General features: G+C 38.5%; 1 protein-coding gene across 1 annotated transcript in view; it reads left to right on the forward strand.

Annotated features, from left to right (window-relative positions):
* Positions 1-18,318, forward strand: part of LOC131351568 (NACHT, LRR and PYD domains-containing protein 3-like) — a 65,534-nt gene extending 47,216 nt beyond the window's left edge. Inside the window, exons 14-18 of the mRNA XM_058386986.1 lie at positions 746-916; positions 7,690-7,860; positions 10,404-10,574; positions 11,083-11,244; positions 18,167-18,318. Of these exons, the coding sequence (XP_058242969.1) occupies positions 746-916; positions 7,690-7,860; positions 10,404-10,574; positions 11,083-11,244; positions 18,167-18,191 (700 nt within the window). The 3' untranslated portion in view covers positions 18,192-18,318. The remainder of the gene's footprint in view (positions 1-745; positions 917-7,689; positions 7,861-10,403; positions 10,575-11,082; positions 11,245-18,166) is intronic.
* Positions 18,319-22,325: the final 4,007 nt, after the last annotated feature.

The following is a 22,325-nucleotide window of genomic DNA, read 5'->3' on the forward strand; positions in this document are numbered from 1 at the left end:
GGTTAAGATCAAAACACATACATGTGGACTCTTTCTCCTTCCAAGGAATTCAGCAGGGTTTAATAATGGGCAACAAAAATATATAATTTATTGTTAATAATTTCATACTAATTACTAAATATTACATACACAAATGCAGATTTTCCAGATCACCCCCAGTGTGGATAGGACTGAAAAATGATATCCTTTTGTTCATAACTTGCCTGAAATTTATTAAAAGCCCTCAGGCACAAAAACTTGATAATCTGTTAACTGAATATAACCTATGCTCTATGTAATCCCCCAGTGTTTTTTATTTTATTTTATTTTATTTTATTTTATTTTATTTTATTTTATTTTATTTTATTTTAATTAGTTATTTATAGTGATTTTTTATCTGTCTAATCATTTATTATTTTTAATATTACTTCTTTATTTATTATAATTATTGTTTTTTTTTTTATTATACACATGTGCATATCGGTCTATTTACATTTTGCTTATATTTAGTTGTTTTTTTCATTTGGATTAGCAGTTATGTAAGATTTAATGTAAAAGTTTATCTAGCTTTCCTGAAAGACTACAACTTATAATGTGACTAGCTAAAGAAGTTTCGTTTACTGTTGGTTCTAACAAATAACAAATAAACACCACAGCAGCTAGCAACAATAGCAGAGATTAGAAATGTGTTAGTGTTCTTACTTCAGTCATTTCTACATCCTTTCTTTCTCTAATGTTGGACTAAACTCTGTTTCCTTTTCTACAGACTATGGAGGAGTGTAAGAGGGAAATCCTGTGCTGATTTGTCTTCAGCTCTCTGTACAAATCCATCACACATCAGAGAGCTGGATCTGAGATGGTGTGAACTGGGAGACTCAGGAGTGGAGAAGCTCTGTGATCTACTGAAGAAACACGAGTGTAAACTGGAGAAACTGCGGTGAGTAACTCAGTGATGTGATGAAACAGCTTTCTAATAAAAATCACTAACCAGAACAAAGCTCTTCCCAGTCCTAGCTAGTAATGTCTAACTAACGTGTCTAACTTGCTCTCTAGATTAGATTTATTATCAGTAATAAAGATTAAATAAAGATTTATTTGAACTCTGGTGATGAGGAGGATGTGGGATTAGGAACAAGTAGTGAGAGGTATACAGTAGTTATAGCAGTGAGGTGCTTTGCTCTACTGGGAAGTGGATTTCATTTCATTCTCAGTGCTTTATATCGGGGTTTAAACCAGAAAACAAAGCACAAGACAACAAGTCTTCTAACAGTAACATACATTGTCTCTGTACTGAACTGATAATCACCTATCTGCAGTGACTGACACATAATCAGTACATTACACATGTGAGTGTAATAAACATTTCAACTTAATCAGCTCTACACTTCCTCCTCTGAATAAGGAAGATGTTCTCTTCTGTTTTTCTGTGTCTAAGAGTCTGAACTGATCACGTAAACAGGAGCATTAAGTTGTAATTATTGTAGAGGAGCGTGAGGAACAACGAAACACAGGACAAAATGTCACATGGACTTTTTATTAGATTATTACACAAGGTCAAGCAGCGTGTTCTTCTGACCACATCACCACATTTACAGAGTGTAGACCATTTGGACATGAGGGAACATCACAACATTGTGTTGTTGTTTTTTTGTTTCTTTTTTGTGTGTATGAATTTTTTCTTAGGTATGTAAAAGCACTTGACTTTGAAATTGTCAATATTGTTCTGAGAATTAAATGGCTTCAGTTTTGTTTGAGGAAAGGCAACCAACCATGGTTCTCCCTGCCCACTATGGTGTTTGATACTCTAGGTGGTATTGAATTTCTATTGAAATGTGACTTCGATATATCCAAGCTGCCTGTTAAACTCTCGGCTTTCCACAAACAGATCTTATTATACTGGAAAATCATTTTCAAACATAATTTCAGCCCTCACAATTTTCCACTTTGGAATAATAGACTTGTACTGTGGAGAAGGAAATCAATATTTATGGAGGAATTTATGGAAAAAAAATATGGTGGATTGTGCACCTGCTCGATGGAAATGGGAAGCTGTTACATCATGAAGATTTTATTAGTACATACAATGTTGATCTCTCTCTAAAAGATTACACCAGACTAACTCAAAGGTGCACTTTTCCATCTAATTACAAATGACTGGGAAAATACTCCGAACCCTAGGCTTCCAAAATTGTACATTAATGGTGTAGAGACAGAGAATGCAATAATATTTTTCTTAGAAATACTTTGACCAATATTCTTTATCTCTGTTTGACAAGAACTACTCTCATGTTTAAAGACCTTCCCAAATGTGATTTGTCATATATCAGAACCAAGTATTTAAAATGTCCAATTCCCCCAAAATATAAAGAAGTACATTTTAAAGTGTTCAATGGCATCTATCCATCCAACAAACTGCTTAGAAAAAGATTTAAACTGACAGTCAATACATGCTATATATGTAACACCATGTTAGGAACCACTGAACATTTGTTTTATGAGTGTAAGACAGTCAAGAAAATATGGAAGTCACTAAATCAGTGGTTAAGATCAAAACACATACATGTGGACTCTTTCTCCTTCCAAGGAATTCAGCAGGGTTTAATAATGGGCAACAAAAATATATAATTTATTGTTAATAATTTCATGCTAATTACTAAATATTACATACACAAATGCAGATTTTCCAGATCACCCCCAGTGTGGATAGGACTGAAAAATGATATCCTTTTGTTCATAACTTGCCTGAAATTTATTAAAAGCCCCCAGGCACAAAAACTTGATAATCTGTTAACTGAATATAACCTATGCTCTATGTAATCCCCTAGTGTTTTATCTTATTTTATTTTATTTTATTTTATTATTGTGATTTTTTTGTCTAATCATTTATTATTTTTAATATTACTTTTTTATTTATTATAATTATTGTTAGGGCCCAAGCACTAGCTCCCACTGTGCCCACTGTGTCTGGTGCGCCTCGGTGGTGTTGCTTGGGCCCAATCATCATTGCTTGCAACTATATTTCTTTTTTTTTTTTAATTTCTTAAATTTTTTATTATTTTTAATTTTCTTTTTTCAATCATCCGGGCACTTTTGGGGGTCTTAATGTGCTCAAAAACTCTTGAAAATCAGCAGACAGGTTGGAATCTGCGGCCATTAGGACGTCACCGTGGCTCGGCCATGGGCGTGGCACACACCCGTCACAGTGCCCCCTGGAAAATCTTGCTGCATAGCTGATACACACTTGCACGTATCAATGTAAAACTTGGTACACAATTAGATCTCACTGAACTGAACAATTTTCACACTGCATGTCATTAAGTCTAATCCACAGGAAGTCAGTTATTTTGAGTTGTTTGCAAAACGCACCCAATGGAATTTGAAATACTCCTCCTAGGGAATTGATACAACCGCCACCAAACCCAGGCTAATATGATCTCAAGACATTGATACAACCGCCACCAAACCCAGGCTAATATGATCTCAAGACATTGATACAACCGCCACCAAACCCAGGCTAAAATGATCTCAAGACATTGATACAACCGCCACCAAACCCAGGCTAATATGATCTCAAGACATTGATAATGCAAAATTGATGAGGGATTTTTGATCTCAAACGGTTCAGCCGTGAGAAGACCTTAAACTTATGGCGAATAAAAAAAAAAACAGGAAGTGGCTAATAACTTCTGTGTACATTAAGTGATCTACATGAAACCTTAGGATTATGTTAAGCATTGAAAGCTGATCACACTGATATGACAACTGTGAGTCTCGGTCATAGCGCCACCAACTGGCAGCAGGAAGTGTGTCACTTTTTGAAATCTCTAATATTTTGTCCCTTACTTTCACCTGATTTGGTTCAAAATCAGTCAGAATAATGACAAGACATGGCTGATGTGAAACTGTGAAGGCATTTTTGATACCTTGAATTGTGTTACTATGGCGATGATTTACATGAGAACATAATAGAAGAAAATGAATCTTCTCATATCTTACGAGTGGAAAGGCCTAATGTTCCAAAATATTTCCCATAGAGAGTGTAAATGTTTATGAGAAAGTCCAGTGTGGCTGGTCCCCGGGCGTGGCACAGGGCTGTCACAGCGCCCCCTGGAACTTTGTCAGAAATATAGCTGCACAGCTCATATTCACTTTCGCACATATGCATGAGAGCCGGTATACATTTAGATCTCATTGAGCAAAATGACGTTCATCCACCTGTCATGGGATCTGCTTAACAGGAAGTCAGTTATTTTGGGATGTTTGAAAAATGCACCCATTAGAATTTGATATACTCCTCCTAGGGGATTTGTATGATTTTGACCAAACAGGGTCCAATATGATCTGAAGACATTGAGGATCTAAAATTGATGAGGGATTTCTGATATCTCAAACGGTTCAGCCGTGAGGAGCCCTTAAACTTATGGCGAAAAAAAGGAAACAGGAAGTGGCTAATAACTTCGGTGTATATTGAATGATGTACATCAAACCTCAACTTTATGTTAAGAGAAGAAAGCTGATCACAGGGACATGACTACTGTGAGTGTCAGTCATAGCGCCACCAACTGGCAGCAGGAAGTGTGTCACTTTTAGAAATCTCTAATGTTTTCCCTTCCTTTCACCTGATTTGGTTGAAAATCGGTCAGAATAATGTCAGGACATGGCTGATGTGAAACTGTGAAGGAATTTGTGATATTGTGAATGTTGTTGCTATTGTGAGGACATAATAGAAGAAAATTAATGTTCTTATATCTTAACAGTGGAAAGGCCTAATGTTTCAAAACATTTTACATAGAAAGAACAACTGGTTGTGAGTAATTCTGCTTAGTTTCATGATTTTGTGATGCTCAAATGGCTCACAACAAATTTTTACATTTCTCAGTCCATTGACTAGACATGGTTTTGGCCTGACTCCTGCAGTACTAGACTATGTCCACTAGAGGCTCTTTCCCCTTTATTATTATTATTATTATTATTTTTTTAAAATATGGCTTCATGTTCACAATTTATATATACAGAGTCAACCAAAAATGTATATACACTTTAGGAAAAGAACAATAATAATGTAAATTATATTAGTATAATATTAATAATATTATCATAATATTATCATAATATCATCATATAAATCAATCTATAACGTATAGCAATATATTTAGTAATAAAATATTTATACAAATTTTTCTTTTCCTGAAATGTGTAGACATTTTTCTGGGTGACTCTACATAGATATATACTGTGTATATATATATATATGTATATATATATATATATATATATATATATATATATATATATATAAAACTGATATAGTAATATACAGTTACTATACATACGAACATTTTATTATATCTTCTCAAGGGACAATACTATGAAAATGAAACTTGGAAATATTTTAGAGTAGTCAATGTGCAGCTTGTATAGCAGTATAGATTTACTGTCCTCTGAAAATAACTCAACATACAGCCATTATTGTCAAAATAGCTGGCAACAAAAGTGAGTACACCCTAAGTGATAAAAGCTGTATATCATTTAACAGTGCAAAGTCACATGTCCTATTAATCATGTTCATGTGTTTGTCAGCTTGATAGGACCATACAAATTTGTGTATCTTATAGAGCATTTAAAATATGGTGCTTTGAGAACAATTCACTCATACTGACCACTGGATGATCAACATGGCACCTCATGGTAAAGAACTCTCAGAGGATTTGAGAATTAGAATTGTTACTCTCCACAAAGATGGGTTAGGCTACAAGATGATGTGTAACACCCTGAAACTGAGTTACAGTACAGTGGCCAGGGTCATTACAGAGGGTTTTCCAAGACAGGTTCCACTCGGAACAGACCTCGCAAGGGTCAATCAATGAAGTTGAGTCCTCGTGCTATGCGTCAGGTGCAGAAGCTGCCTTTGAAAAATAAATGCATAAGTGCGGCCAGCATTGCTTCAGAGGTTGCAGAAGCGAGAGGTCAGCTCGTCAGTGCTCAGACCATACGCCGCACACTGCAACAAGTTGGTTTCCATGGCTGTCATCCCAGAAGAAAGCCTCTTCTGAAGCTGGCTCACAAGAAAGCCCACAAACAGTTTGCTGAAGACAACTTGTCCAAGAACATGAATTACTGGAACCATGTCCTGTGGTCTGATGAGACCAAGATAAACTTGTTGGGGTCAGATGGTGTCCAGCATGTGTGGTGATGCCCTGGTGAGGAGTACCAAGAAAATTGTCTCTTGCCTACAGTTAAGCATGGTGATGGTAGCATCATGGTCTGGGGCTGCATGTGAGCTGCTGGTACTGGGGGGCTGCGGTTCATTGAGGGAGACATAGATTCCAGCATTCTGAAGCAGAACATGATGGCCTCCCTTCAAAAACTGGGCCAAACAGCAATTTTCCACCATGATAACGAGCCCAAACACACCGCCAAGATGACAACTACCATGCTGAGGAAGCTGAAAGTGAAGGTGATGGAGTGGCCAAGTATGTCTCCAGACCTGAACCCTATTGAGCACCTGTGGGGCATCCTCACGAAGAAGGGGGAGAAGTACCATGTGTCTAACATCCAGCAGCTCTGTTATATCATTATGGAGGAGTGGAAGAGGATCCCAGCAACAACATGTGTGGCTCTGATGAATTCCATGGCCAGGAGGATTGAGGCTGTGCTAGATAACAATGCTGCTCACATAAAATATTGACACTTTGGACACAGCTTTGACATGTTCACTTAGGGTGTACTCATTTTCGTTGCCAGTTATTTAGACAATAAAGTCTTCATGTTGAATTATTATTAAAGGACAGTAAATCTGTACTGCTATACAAGCTGCACATTGACTACTCTAAAATATATCCAATTTTCTTTGCTATAGTATTGTCCCTTGAGAACATATAATAAAATGGTTGTTGAAATGTGAGAGGTGTAATCACTTTTGTGAGATACTGTAGATTAGAGGGAGAGTCATTGTCCTTTTTGACATCACTGGACATCGCTATGATCTGTTTCATTACACCCAAACTGTCACTTTTTTCCTTATATAGTTTAGAGGGAGAGTCAGTTTTTTTTTACCATGAGTGGACATTGCTGTGATCACTTTCATTAGACCCAAATTGTCACTTTTGTCCTTTTGGTATTTCCCCTTTAAATGCATGTACCCATTGTGCCCGATGTGTCTGGTGCACCTGGGTGGCAATGGCGCCATTGCTTGGGCCTGATTGTTGCTTGCAACTATATTTATTTTTATTTTTTTTATTGTACACATGTGCATATCAATCTATGTAAATTTAGCTAATATTTAGTTATTGTTTTATTCATTTGGATTAGCAATTATGTAAGAGATTTAATGTAAACGATTATCCTTTCCTAAAAGACTATAACTTATAATGTGACTAGCTAAAGAAGTTTTGTGTACTGTTGGTTCTGTAATGTTCATATATTAACAATAAAAAAAGATAGATAGATAGATAGATAGATAGATAGATAGATAGATAGATAGATAGATAGATAGATAGATAGATAGATAGATAGATAGATGAGTAAAGGGAGAAATGGAGGGTTAGGGAGATAAAAAGCTAGATAAGCAGATCTAACAAATAACAAATAAACACCACAGCAGCTAGCAACAATAGCAGAGTTTAGAAATGTGTTAATGTTCTTACTTCAGTCATTTCTACATCCTTTCTTTCTCTAATGTTGGACTAAACTCTGTTTCCTTTTCTGCAGACTATGGAGGAGTGTAAGAGGGAAATCCTGTGCTGATTTGTCTTCAGCTCTCTGTACAAATCCATCACACATCAGAGAGCTGGATCTGAGAGAGTGTGAACTGGGAGACTCAGGAGTGAAGAAGCTCTGTGATCTACTGAAGAAACACGAGTGTAAACTGGAGAAACTGCGGTGAGTAACTCAGTGATGTGATGAAACAGCTTTCTAATAAAAATCACTAACCAGAACAAAGCTCTTCCCAGTCCTAGCTAGTAATGTCTAACTAACGTGTCTAACTTGCTCTCTAGATTAGATTTATTATCAGTAATAAAGATTAAATAAAGATTTATTTGAACTCTGGTGATGAGGAGATGTGGGATTAGGAACAAGTAGTGAGAGGTATACAGTAGTTATAGCAGTGAGGTGCTTTGCTCTACTGGGAAGTGGATTTCATTTCATTCTCAGTGCTTTATATCGGGGTTTAAACCAGAAAACAAAGCACAAGACAACAAGACTTCTAACAGTAACATACATTGTCTCTGTACTGAACTGATAATCACCTATCTGCAGTGACTGACACATAATCAGTACATTACACATGTGAGTGTAATAAACATTTCAACTTAATCAGCTCTACACTTCCTCCTCTGAATAAGGAAGATGTTCTCTTCTGTTTTTCTGTGTCTAAGAGTCTGAACTGATCACGTAAACAGGAGCATTAAGTTGTAATTATTGTAGAGGAGCGTGAGGAACAACGAAACACAGGACAAAATGTCACATGGACTTTTTATTAGATTATTACACAAGGTCAAGCAGCGTGTTCTTCTGACCACATCACCACATTTACAGAGTGTAGACCATTTGGACATGAGGGAACATCACAACATTGTGTTGTTGTTTTTTTTTTTTTTTTGTGTGTGTATGAATTTTTTCTTAGGTATGTAAAAGCACTTGACTTTGAAATTGTCAATGTTGTTCTGAGAATTATATGGCTTCAGTTTTGTTTGAGGAAAGGAAATTATCTGTTTAGTTTGTTTCTGATATTGTGATTGGTTGGGGGGCGGGACTTGTGTCAGATATTACTGGTGTGAGAAAGCACAAGGGAGGAACAAGCTGAATATTTTGTGCTTTAGAGGCAAGGAGAAAGGGTCATATTTGTTGGTGGATCACCGAGTATATGTCCAGTTAACCTTTACGGATCGTCCAGGGTTTGATTGTGGTATCAGGACTGTGTAGTGACTGTGAGGACAGTTTTTGTTTATCTCAGTTTAGCAGTAGGGGTGAGGTAGCTTCACACCACAACGCTCACAGGCATCACTCAGGCCTGCAATGTTTTTTTCTCTCTGTTTTTGTTTGTTTGTTTATTTATTTGTTTACCTTAGTAGTACTGTTCAGTGTGGTCTACGTACATACCTATAAGTGTCTGGTCCCAGTTTATACTAATGACTATGATGAGGACTTGAATGAACTTGGCTTAGCTCCAATTGATTACTATTAGATTTTTATTTTATTTGACTCAGTACTTTGTGACTGAATTCTGATATGTTTAGTTCTGTGAATTTTCAATAACAACTTCATTTCTTTAATTCCTGTTGGAGTGTGGGATTTATTTTCTTAAGTTGTTTATCCATACAGTTGACACTCCTTCACTCTTGTTTGTTTATTCTTATATTCTAATAGTAATTTACTTTATACACCATTTCATTTCTATAGAAAATTCACTGATAATAAAATGAAATGATATTTGTTCTTCCACTCGATTCTCTAAAGTTGTTTTACTCAGAGACTCTGATCTGCAGTTATTAGTACAAGGGCCTTAAGTCACTTCGCTTCTAGACCTAGTTGTTGAACCCAGAGCACTCTTACCTTCCAGGTGTGGAGAGGAGTGATACACGAGTAACGGACTGCATCCCAGTTACAGAGTGAATCACCTCAATCACAAGAAATCTGTTATCAGAAAGAGTTTTAGGGAACATCAGTAATATTTTATCACAGCTTTATTCTGGTTTCTGAGCTGTGTGTAAATGACAGAATCCAAACTTATATTACTTTAATCACCATCTTCATTCCTACATCATAGCCAAATGCAGAACACAGTCAAAGTTCAAAATAAGAGTCTTTAATAAAGGCAAGCACTGGAAATGGCAGAGATCAGAGATAACAACCATAGAACAACCGAAAACCAAGGTAAAGCAGGCTGGGCAGAATCAGTAACAGAATCCAGTCCAATAGTCCAGAATCAGTAACAGAATCCAGTCCAATAATCCAGAATCAGTAACAGAATCCAGTCCAATAATCCAGAATCAGTAACAGAATCAAGGCAGAGACAAAGCAGGCAGGAACAGAGCAGAAGTCAGCTTCAGGAACAGACAGAGTCTAAACCAGGCAGACTGGAACTGAGGAGCATACCCTTTCACATTTCACCCCACCCAGTGTTTATATCAAATCTACACTCATGTTTAAACCAGAAAACTAACCACAAGCCAACAAGTCTTCTATCAGTATCATACATTAACTGAACTGATAATCACCTCTCTGCAGTGACTGACACCAATTTTACATTTCATTTCTATTTACTTCTGCCTCACAGCCTTCATACTTACATCTAACAAATAAACTCAACAGCAGCTAGCAACAATAGCAGAGATTAGAAATGTGTTAGTGTTCTTACTTCAGTCATTTCTACATCCTTTCTTTCTCTAATGTTGGACTAAACTCTGTTTCCTTTTCTGCAGACTATGGGACAGTGTAAGAGGGAAATCCTGTGCTGATTTGTCTTCAGCTCTCTGTACAAATCCATCACACATCAGAGAGCTGGATCTGAGTTATTGTGAACTGGGAGACTCAGGAGTGAAGAAGCTCTGTGATCTACTGAAGAAACACGAGTGTAAACTGGAGAAACTGCTGTGAGTAACTCAGTGATGTGATGAAACAGCTTTCTAATAAAAATCACTAACCAGAACAAAGCTCTTCCCAGTCCTAGCTAGTAATGTCTAACTAACGTGTCTAACTTGCTCTCTAGATTAGATTTATTATCAGTAATAAAGATTAAATAAAGATTTATTTGAACTCTGGTGATGAGGAGGATGTGGGATTAGGAACAAGTAGTGAGAGGTATACAGTAGTTATAGCAGTGAGGTGCTTTGCTCTACTGGGAAGTGGATTTCAGTAGGAAGTGAATCAAGTGTGAGATTTATTTGAACTCAGTGATGTGATGAAACTTAAATAATCTTTGTAATGATGCAGGATTACACTTTAGAGTTGTTTTTCACAGACCATACACACATCTTTTCTAATACACAATAACAATGTAGATAAATACTTTACTATTATATTTATGCTTCTCATTTTACACACATGCCTTCATCATTTAGTTCTGTGAAGTAAAGAAACTAAAATCTTTTCTCTCTGCAGGTTAATAAACTGCAGAATAACAGATAGAGGCTGTGCTGCTCTGACTGAGGCTCTGAAGATAAACTCCTCACATCTGAAAGAGCTGAATCTGAGCTGGAATAAACTGGGAAATTCAGTCAGTGATCTGGAGGAGATACTGAATCGTTCAGGAGGAGAGCTAATGTAAGTAACCTGAACACACAGAGTGTTAGAGTGCAGTGTGAGAGTAATGTAAATGATCAAATCAGCAGCATGTTGGTAATCGTATTGACAGAAACACATAGAATATAACCTCAGAATATAGGATCAGAATTAAACCCCAACAGTAACTCATCACTGCATGTTAATAACTTCTTGTGGATCAGATTTAACAGAAGTGAACTTTGACCTGATCTGTTTCTGTTCTACAGAAAAACCACTGCACTAATCTGATCATTCATGATTATTCTACTTTTATCTCATATTTCTTGTGTTTATTCAGTTAAACTAAATGTGATCAAATAAATGGATAAGAGAAATGACACAGGGTACAGTGTTGAACATTTTTCTGGTTTGATTTTACAGATATTAATAAATCCACACGCTGATCCATTTCTTCACTGGTGATAACTGACCTGATAAACAGCTCTCTCAGTGTGTACTGCTTCACAGTCAATGGAATTTATATTCCACCTCAGGTGGACAAGGACACTTCCTTATGTGAACTAAATGAGACCAAATGACTGTACATGACTGTACATGCAAATGATTGAAATATTTAAGTGTAATTATAACTGGTTATAATTAATTATAAATATTCAAATGGGGGTTTTAGAACTAACTGTCAGAGAATCAATAACACAATTATTTGATTTGTTCATCCAGCAAACAGACAGTTTAATTATGTATTAATTCCAGGGAAAGTTATCTTCCTGGCCAAGAAAGAATAACTACTTTATAAAGTACTAGCTGTAATTTAGCACGTAGCAAGAGCAATGTTCAGGGACCCCGAAACTGTGAGCAAAGCACAGAGACAATCACTCGTGAATAAAATGCATTTAATAAAACAGAAACACACAACACATACTAACTACGACACACATAACATAAAAGACAGAATAAGACCTATAGAGAGAGAATAAGGAGGCAAAGAGAGATAGAGAGTAAGGAAGGGAATACAGAGGAAATCAGAACGAGAGAGAGAGAGAGAGAGATAAAGAAATAGAGAAGAGAACAAATATGGCAACTTTCAAGTCGAGTTTTGATTACAACTGTGTGAGAATCGTCAGGGTAATTAGGATTCGCCTTAATAAAGGGGCTTCAGCTTAAAATTGCGGATCTAAAATAATTAGTAACTTTTACTTGCATTGGTTCATTGATAAGAGTCCTGATGTAGTGGACCAAGGAGGTTCGGAGATTCGACGTCCTCGGAGAAAGCAAGAGATTCTGCTGGAACGAAAAAGGTTTCGGTGGTGCAAACAAAAGTTCTTTGACTTCAGCTTTCGATTGAAGCTGCCGGTAAAGTCTCAGAAGAAAGTGAAAGTCTTGTCCCGAAGAAAGATCGGAGTCGAGTCGGGCGACGATAGAAGAGGTCGTGCCGGGAAGAAAAGACGCACGCCCCCGACCGCAGAGGGGGTTGGCCCGAGCTGAGCAGAGCAACGATAGTTTTAGAGTTACAGTAACATGAGTTACAGGATGTCGGTTGAGTCAAAATGAAATAACTATAAGCGAAATAGTTCAGTTGTGAGCTGCATAATGGTTAATTGAGTTTTTGAGAAGGATGCAACTGACCCCATGAGCAAGTGAGCCGACCTGGAGACGCTACAATACTGTGCTCATTGTGGTGGGGGACTTTAAACAGCACCACCCTCAAATGCACAGTGCTAAACTTCACCAGCACATCACCTGCCCTACCAGAGGGGTGAAAGGACCCTGGACCACTGCTGCACTCCGTTTAAAGACAGCTATAAGGCACAATTCCGTCCAGCATGCTGCCATCTTCCTCATGTTTAGATACAAACAAAGGCTGAAACATTTATTTTGAATTGTTAGAACATTTAGAGATCACTACAAGTAATAATACACATAATTTAACAAATTATACCAGGAGTAAAGAATCTCATTTTACATCTTTACTTCATTTACATTATATTAAGTGAGAAAATTAAAGTGACACAGTGACTCATAAGTTGTTTTTTTTGGCTGTTTTGTTTTTAATGTAATTTAAATTAGCACCATATTGTTTGACTTCTTTTATAAATTGTTCAGAATTTAGCTTAGCTTCAGCTCATTTCCTCATATGAATGTGAGATTTACTGAACAAAATAAAAAGCTGTGTAAGAAAATCAGTAGTATTTTGGAATTGATGGTATGTGACATCTTCCAGTTCAGTTTGTGTTTCTGTTCCAAACAACCTGGAAATGTAGTTAGAAACATCCGTCCAAAATATTCTCTAATAAACACAGTGAAGGAAAAGACGAGTCTCAGATTCTTTACTCCACAAAATTCACACGAGTTCTCCATATCCAGTTAGAAACGTTCACATAATTCCTTAACAGGGTAAAAATTCTGTGGAATATTTTAAAGGACACCTCCCTAACTTTATTGTTAATAAAGAACTTATTTGTTATTAACCATACTTTATTCACTTAGTGTTTTCATATTGTGGTGGCAAGTCTGCACTCTGACTTGAAATAATTAACAAATTACACACGGACACAATGGTGCAAGTTAAAGCAAAGAGATAAGAAAGGAATTTTTATTTTGACGTGACAAAAGGCATCTCAAACACAGTGCAATAAAATTACACAGCGGAGAGGCAAAGCCCTCTTTCACGGGTCCTCCTTATATAGAATTTTTAGGTGCATCCTAAACCAAATGTATACGTGACCAACAGCACGAAACTCTTGTAGAATGGTACATCTCACTTCCATAAAAGGAGCTATAGCATATAGAAAGACAAGATATACGATGTTCTTGCATTCCACGAGTAGAGTCGCTCCTGGTACTGACAGCCACCTGGTTAACATCTTCCTTGCCACACACACACAAGTTCCTAAAGGGTTACTTATTCATCTATGTTACTTGTTAAAATTTCCACTACAATATTTAGACGACCAGAACACTGTGGAGCAGGCAGATCATTTCTCTCTAGAACATTTCTAATATTTCTATTACTGCATTTATCCTTTAAAATATTATCATCACCAATAAATATCAGATCACTGCAAGGGATAAGCTGCTGGTCTACAGTAAGAGAGAAGCTTCCAGAATTTCCTAACAGTGAAACACTTTGACTTGGGATTGTGTCAGTGATAATAGCAGAGTCTTTTAGTTTCACAGGAATCTTAGAGTTTTTGAGGAATTCTGAGTAAAAGTAAACCCTGCTCATTAATCAGCTGACTAACTAAATCTTTATTATTCTATACAAAATACTGATGTGTTGAAAAGCTTTTAAGCCCCAATACTTTTGTAAATGCACATTTTATTACAATAACAATAACAACAACAACAACAACAACAGCTACAAGGATGACTGAACAAATCAGTGAATGAATCTGAATGGATCTTTCTGGGAAACAAAAACAAAAGATTCAAGTCATTGGGATAAATCACATTTGAGAGAAAATCTAAATAAACAAAAACAAAGCCTGCATATCTCACAAACAAAGAAGTATACATTAAATTTTGTATTTGTTAATATTGATAGACTGGATTGGATTTTATATGTGAAATATGATGAAGGTTCAAATTTTACATAATACATTTACAATGATGGGCCGTGTATTTCACACCTAGGCCTTCACTGGTGTCCTTCCTGAATTAATCCACTTCTATACCATCATTATGACATTTTATATACACTATATTGCCAAAAGTATTCGCTCACCTGCCTTGACTCGCATATGAACTTAAGTGACATCCCATTCCTAATCCATAGGGTTCATTATGACGTCAGTCCACCCTTTACAGCTATAACAGCTTCAACTCTTCTGGGAAGGCTGTCCACAAGGTTTAGGAGTGTGTTTATGGGAATTTTTGACCATTCTTCCAGAAGCGCATTTGTGAGGTCACACACTGATGTTGGACGAGAAGGCCTGGCTCTCAGTCTCCGCTCTAATTCATCCCAAAGGTGTTCTATCGGGTTGAGGTCAGGACTCTGTGCAGGCCAGTCAAGTTCCTCCACACCAGACTCTGTCATCCATGTCTTTATGGACCTTGCTTTGGTCACTGGTGCACAGTCATGTTGGAAGAGGAAGGGGCCAGCTCCAAACTGTTCCCACAAAGTTGGGAGCATGGAATTGTCCAAAATGTCTTGGTATGCTGAAGCATTCAGAGTTCCTTTCACTGGAACTAAGGGGCCAAGCCCAGCTCCTGAAAAACAACCCCACACCATAATCCCCCCTCCACCAAACTTTACACTTGGCACAATGCAGTCAGACAAGTACCGTTCTCCTGGCAACCGCCAAACCCAGACTCGTCCATCAGATTGCCAGATGGAGAAGCGCGATTCGTCACTCCAGAGAACGCGTCTCCACTGCTCTAGAGTCCAGTGGCGGCGTGCTTTACACCACTGCATCCGACGCTTTGCATTGCACTTGGTGATGTATGGCTTGGATGCAGCTGCTCGGCCATGGAAACCCATTCCATGAAGCTCTCTGCGCACTGTTCTTGAGCTAATCTGAAGGCCACATGAAGTTTGGAGGTCTGTAGCGATTGACTCTGCAGAAAGTTGGCGACCTCTTCGCACTATGCGCCTCAGCATCCGCTGACCCCGCTCCGTCAGTTTACGTGGCCTACCACTTCGTGGCTGAGTTGCTGTCATTCCCAAACACTTCCACGTTCTTATAATACAGCTGACAGTTGACTGTGGAATATTTAGGAGTGAGGAAATTTCACGACTGGATTTGTTGCACAGGTGGCATCCTATCACAGTTCCACGCTGGAATTCACTGAGCTCCTGAGAGCGACCCATTCTTTCACAAATGTTTGTAAAAACAGTCTGCATGCCTAGGTGCTTGATTTTATACACCTGTGGCCATGGAAGTGATTGGAACACCTGATTCTGATTATTTGGATGGATGAGCGAATACTTTTGGCAATATAGTGTATATATATATATATATATATATATATATATATATATATATATATATATATATTTTTTTTTTTTATTTAGTTTGTGCCTCTGACTACTCCAATTATCCAATCAAAAGACGTGAAATTGCTGACGTAATCGTATGCCTGCTAGATGGCCCCAGTGATGCCAACTCGAAATCTGATTGGTTAATGAAACAGTTTCATTGCCACTTATTTTAAGCTAGGAGCACCTGTACTATTAATTCTGAAGGTCTTAGAGCCGGGCAACACATGATGTCAGCCACTAGCTGAAATATGATTGGATAAATACTCATCTACTTATCATAAATACACACTACTGGAAGCAGCGCAACCGAGAGAAAAGCTATGAAATGTAGACAATAGACTATTCGGAATAATTTAATACACATTCATGGAAAAATATATTAAATATATTAAAATGAAAGTCAGTGATTCAGATCACTGCTGTTTAGGCCAGCAGAGAAGGCCTTGCTGACCCTGACAGTCTACCACTGTACATTTATTTGTCAGACCTCTGTGTTTTCTCTCACATTGCTCTTTGTGTTTGTAAATCATCTTCTGTTTGTTTGAGAGCGGAGTTTTCCTTTGTAAGGTTTCTTTAGCTTAGAGGTTAAAAGTCTTGAATTTGGTGGAGATTTTGAACTCACCATCTGAATTTTCAGTCATTAAGTAAAATAAAACAAAAATTGGTTAAAGAAGTGAAACAACTTAATGTAAAATATTAGTACAGAAAGTTTAAATAATTATATGTAAATTAATATGTGATAAGTGATTTAATGGTGTAATATTTCTTTAATAAGTCTACTCAAATGATGGATTTTTCTTTTTTATATCCCGGCATTTATGATCATTATTGAACACAGCATTTATGAATGAACTGCAGTTTTTCGGCTTCGTCCCAATCCGCACTGGTGTGTTTGTATATTGATATTGCAGTTGAGATTCTGTGCTCACTGAATGATACTTTAGAGGATAAACAAACATTTAGTAGTGCAAAATAACACAGGTATCAAATCTAACAACTACAAGATTAAGGAAGTATTTAGCTACTTACTTTTTATATGTACGCACACGATATGAACAAAACTATTAGAATTGGACCAGATACTAGCGACGATCAACCTAACTTCTGCGAAACTTATTAGCCTTGGTACATGTAAATGATATAAGTGATAGCTAGTTTGGCTGACTTGCACCAATGAAATTACAAGAATAAGTCACGTGGTTCACGGATGATACAATATACATTCAAACACAGTAGCATAAAATGTCTGGCAGAGGGAGCCAATGTCATTTAAGTGTGGCCTTTTGTACAGTAATGATACTTAATCACCTGATAAATGGTTATTTACAGTCCTGCATTAATAACAGTTTGATTCTAAATTTGTTTATAAATTAAAATAAATAAAAATAAAAATAAAATAATTTTAGCACCAATTGCCACTGCTTGGTGCATAAATAATGGCAGGTCTCACTACTTACTTTTGTTAGTAAAACTCAACTGATAGTAAAGCATAAATAATAATAGTTACTTTTTTCTGAAATTTACAGTCTGAGTCTTTCATTAGAGCAGAGAGCTGCTTCACTCCAGAGTCTCCTGGTTTCTTCCTGCTCAGATCCAGCTCTTTTAGGAGTAAATGGTGTGTAGTTAAAACTGAATTTAGTCAAATACAGGCATCCTGTGCAGCAGAACTTTTCAACAACCTGCAGAAAGGAAATGTTTTATTTGGTGTTTCCAGAATAATGACACATATTGATGAGAACAGTATGGCTGCTCTTACTTATTTTGTGATTACTTTTCTTTAAATTTAAATGAAATGACCTGTTGTATGTAACACACTGAAAAAATGATAAATAAACTGTTAACTGCAGTCAATTATATACTTAATTTTAACTCATTCTTTCCCAAAGAAACTATGAAGGTTTGTTGCATAGTATTAATTTATGTTTGCTATTAAATTAATTGTGGTCACTTTAGAATCACTTCAGTGTCTTTAATTTGCAGCTTAGATTCTTTTGTACATCAGTGAGCAGCTTCACTCCTGATGCTCCAGGGTCGTTCCCTCTGAGATCCAGCTCTATCAGGTGAGATGATTTCAGAGCTTCAGCCAGAGCAGTGTATCCTTCCTCTGTTATACTGCAGTCTAAACAAAATAGAGAATATAGAAAAAACTGAGTTAACATCTAAAGAAGCAAATCTAGAATTAAGAAGCTCTTCTAATTATAATATTATATTAAAACCAATTACGAGATAAGTGATGTTATTATTAAAGATCAGATGGTCAAAACAAAGCATCTGGTATAATGTGCATTGCAGAAACAATCTGTGTAAACATCTGTAAGCATTCTACAGCCTACATGTAAATGAGAATTAAAACCAGTTACTAAAATAAATTTTTCAACAGGATAAATGACCCAAGAACTACAGCAATGTTTTAAATTATTATAAAATTTCTAGATAAAGAGGTTTTCTAAGAAAATAAGCCATAACTTTTACCTGCATATGTATGAACCTTCATTTTTATTACTCAGTAGATTTCTGCAGTATCATTATATTCTCATCTCTACAAAAAATTATACTGCCTCTGTATCCTGTCAGGTTTATCGCTCATTATATAATCAGACCTCATAATCATTATGCATTTTGTATAAAAGCTCCTGTGAGAGTTTGTAAAACACACAAACAATGATATTTGTCCGTGGATTAACGAAGTTAAATAAAGGCCATTCACTCGGCTGCACTGTTTTCTCACTAATCCGTATGAAGGAAAATGACCTGAAAATGTAAAAATTCTCCCAGAGTGGCAGAAATTTGTGCTGGTTATGTAGAGGTTTAACAAGGTAGATAAGTTTTTGCAATTGCCACAGTTTCCAACTATACAGCTGGTAATACAACCCCAATTTCAAAAAAGTTGGAACGCTGTGTAAAATATAAATGAAAACAAAATGCAATGATTTGCAAATCTCATAAACTCATATTTTATTCACAAAAAAACAATGTTTACACTAAGGAATTATATAATTTTAAGGAAAAATAAGGTCATTTTGAAAAGTTGGGACAGAGACATTTTTACCACTATGTAGCATCCCCTCTTCTTTTAACAACAGTCTGTATCTGGGAATTAAGGACACCACCTGCTGGAGTTTTGGGAGAGGAATGTTGTCCTTTTTGGGTCTGAAACAGGATTCTAGCTGCTCAACGGTCCTGGGCTGTAACGATGCTTGCAGAACCAGAGCACCAGAGGGAGCCATCACCCGAATATTGACATTTGCAAACTCACTTCCTGTCTTACTCGGGTATTTAAGCAGCACGCTGCCTATTGTTCACTGCGAAGCATTGTTCTCTCTAGTGGATTACGTACCAAGCCTTGTTTGTTGTTCCTGATTGCCTGCTACGTGTATGATCTTTGCCTGTTTCTGTTTTCTACGAGTCTCGGTTTTGCGGTTTTGGTTTCTGTTCGCTAGTTCTTGATTTTCCAGTTTTTGACCCTTTCGCTTAGCCATATCGATTCCGATTCTTGCCTGCCGTTTTGTGAATAAAGATCTGCATATGGATTCTACTACGCCTGCCTCGAGCGCGTCCTTACGGAATACTTCGCCTTCAGAGAATCCAGCGGATCCTCGTGCAACCTTAGTTCGCCAAAGACATATGATCCGGTTCTACCAGGACCAGGTGGAGGCGTTAAAAGCCACCAACGCGCTGCTACGACAACGACAATCTCCCGCCGCAGCTCCAGTTCCGCCTCCGCGCAGTGAAATTCCACGCTTCGCGCTGCCAGAAAAGTTTGATGGTGCCGCGGATCGATGCCGGGGTTTCCTGCGCCAGTGTGACAACTTTTTCTCTCAACAGCCGGAGGTATACTGCAGCGATAGCGTCAGATGCGCATTCCTTTTATCTCTGCTGACGGGCAAGGCGCTGGATTGGGCTTCGGCTGTGTGGGATTCGGATCCTCAGGTCAAGACCTCAGCTGATTACTTCGCGAATCTGATCAGGGAAGTGTTTGAGTATCCGGCAGGAGGTAAAGACATTTCTGTCCTATTACTGGAATTACGCCAAGGAACGGACACAGCTGCTGATTTTGCTATTAAGTTCCGCACGCTTGCTGCTCAGTCAGGCTGGAATGAGGCGGCATTAATAGCGGTGTTTCGGGAAGGACTTACTAGAGAGCTGAAGGCGGAAATGGCGTGCAGAGACACTGATGTTACTCTCTCCCAGTACATATCCACTGCTATTTGCCTTGACAACCTACGGCGCCAGCATCGTACTCGCACCCCCACACCTCGTTCCTCACCACGTGGCACTATGGAATACCACAGCCAGAAGGAGGAAGTCACCGAGCCTATGCAACTGGGGAGGTCTCGTGTTTCTGAGGTTGAGCGTGAACGCCGTGTGCAGATGCAGCTGTGCTTCTACTGTGGACAACCAGGTCACAGAGTCTTCCAATGCCCAGAGAAGCCTGCCACATCCCAGAGAGAAGTCGTGAAGCTGGTTTCGAAGGTTTCTCTTCCTGCCTTCGTCCTTCACAATGACGCTCGTTTTTTCGTCACAGCGCTGGTTGACTCTGGATCAGCAGTGAACCTGATAGGCCGAGCTCACTGACCAGGTTGCTGTCTATCAACTATCCCATGCGCTCCGCCGTTAAAAGTCACTGCCATAAATGATCAACCCATTGGGGAGGGCCTTCTTACTCACCACACACCTCTCATGGTGGTTCAGATCGGATTATTTCACAGAGAAAGACTGAGATTTTTCGTTATTTCCTCACCATCAAACCCTGTGGTCCTAGGCCTTCCCTGGCTTCAACTTCATGACCCGGACATTTCATGGAAGGAGGGGGAATTAAAAAGGTGGTCTACCTTCTGCCTAGAGAACTGTTTTTGCAGCCCGATAACCCGTCCATGCCTTTCCACGTCTATCGAAAGCCCCGAATCATCGCTCCAAATCACACTCCCTAAAGAATACCAAGATTTCCAAGAGGTCTTCAGTAAAGAAAAGGCCGCCAGATTACCCACACATCAACCCTGGGACTGTGCCATTGACCTTCTTCCGAACACCACGCCACCTAAGAATCGCATTTACCCCCTGTCACTTCCTGAAAAGCTTGCTATGGAGGAATATATTGAGGAAGCACTTGCAGCTGGATACATCCGCCCGTCTACCTCACCAGCGGCAGCAGGGTTCTTCTTCGTAGAAAAGAAGGACGGCGGCCTTCGACCCTGCATTGACTTCCGAGGCCTGAACGCTATCACAGTCCCGTATCCTTACCCTCTTCCCCTGGTTCCCGCAGCCCTCGAACAGTTACAAGGAGCCAAAATCTTCACCAAGCTTGACCTGCGCAGCGCCTACAATCTCATCCAGATAAAGGAGGGCGACGAATGGAAGACAGCGTTTCACACAACACATGGACATTACAAGTATCTGGTCATGCCATATGGACTCACGAACGCCCCCGCCGTCTTCCAGTCACTTATCAATGAAGTGTTCAGGGATATGCTAAACAAATTCGTCATTGCTTACATAGATGACATCCTCATATATTCCGCCAGCCTAGATCAACACATTTCTCATGTTCGTGCTGTCCTCCAATGCCTCACCAACCACAATCTCTATGTGAAACTGGAGAAATGTGAGTTTCACCGTTCCACAGTAACATTTCTAGGATATGTAATCTCGCATGAAGGAGTAGAAATGGATCAATCGAAAGTGTCCGCCATTACATCCTGGCCCGAACCTACCTCCATCAAGGGTTTGCAACGCTTCCTTGGATTTGCGAACTTTTACAGGAGATTCATCAGGAACTACAGTACCATTGCTAGCCCAATGACTTCACTGCTGAAAGACAAGCCCAAGAAATTAAAGTGGACTGATCATGCCAGAGCTGCTTTTCAGAAACTTAAGAAAAGTTTTTCTTCCGCTCCGATACTCCGTCATCCTAACCCTGAGCGGCCATTCGTAGTGGAGGTGGACGCTTCGAGCTGTGGGATAGGGGCTGTGCTTTCTCAACGTCAACCAGAGTCCGGAAAACTGCATCCTTGTGCCTTTTTCTCCCGAAAGCTCACACCGGCTGAAATGAATTATGACGTAGGGAACTACTATCGATAAAGGCTGCCCTGGAAGAGTGGAGGCACTGGCTCGAAGGGGCCCGCCACCCGTTCCTGGTCCT

Source organism: Hemibagrus wyckioides, linkage group LG04, assembly GCF_019097595.1.
Source record: "Hemibagrus wyckioides isolate EC202008001 linkage group LG04, SWU_Hwy_1.0, whole genome shotgun sequence".
Classification (NCBI taxonomy): Eukaryota; Metazoa; Chordata; class Actinopteri; order Siluriformes; family Bagridae; genus Hemibagrus; species Hemibagrus wyckioides.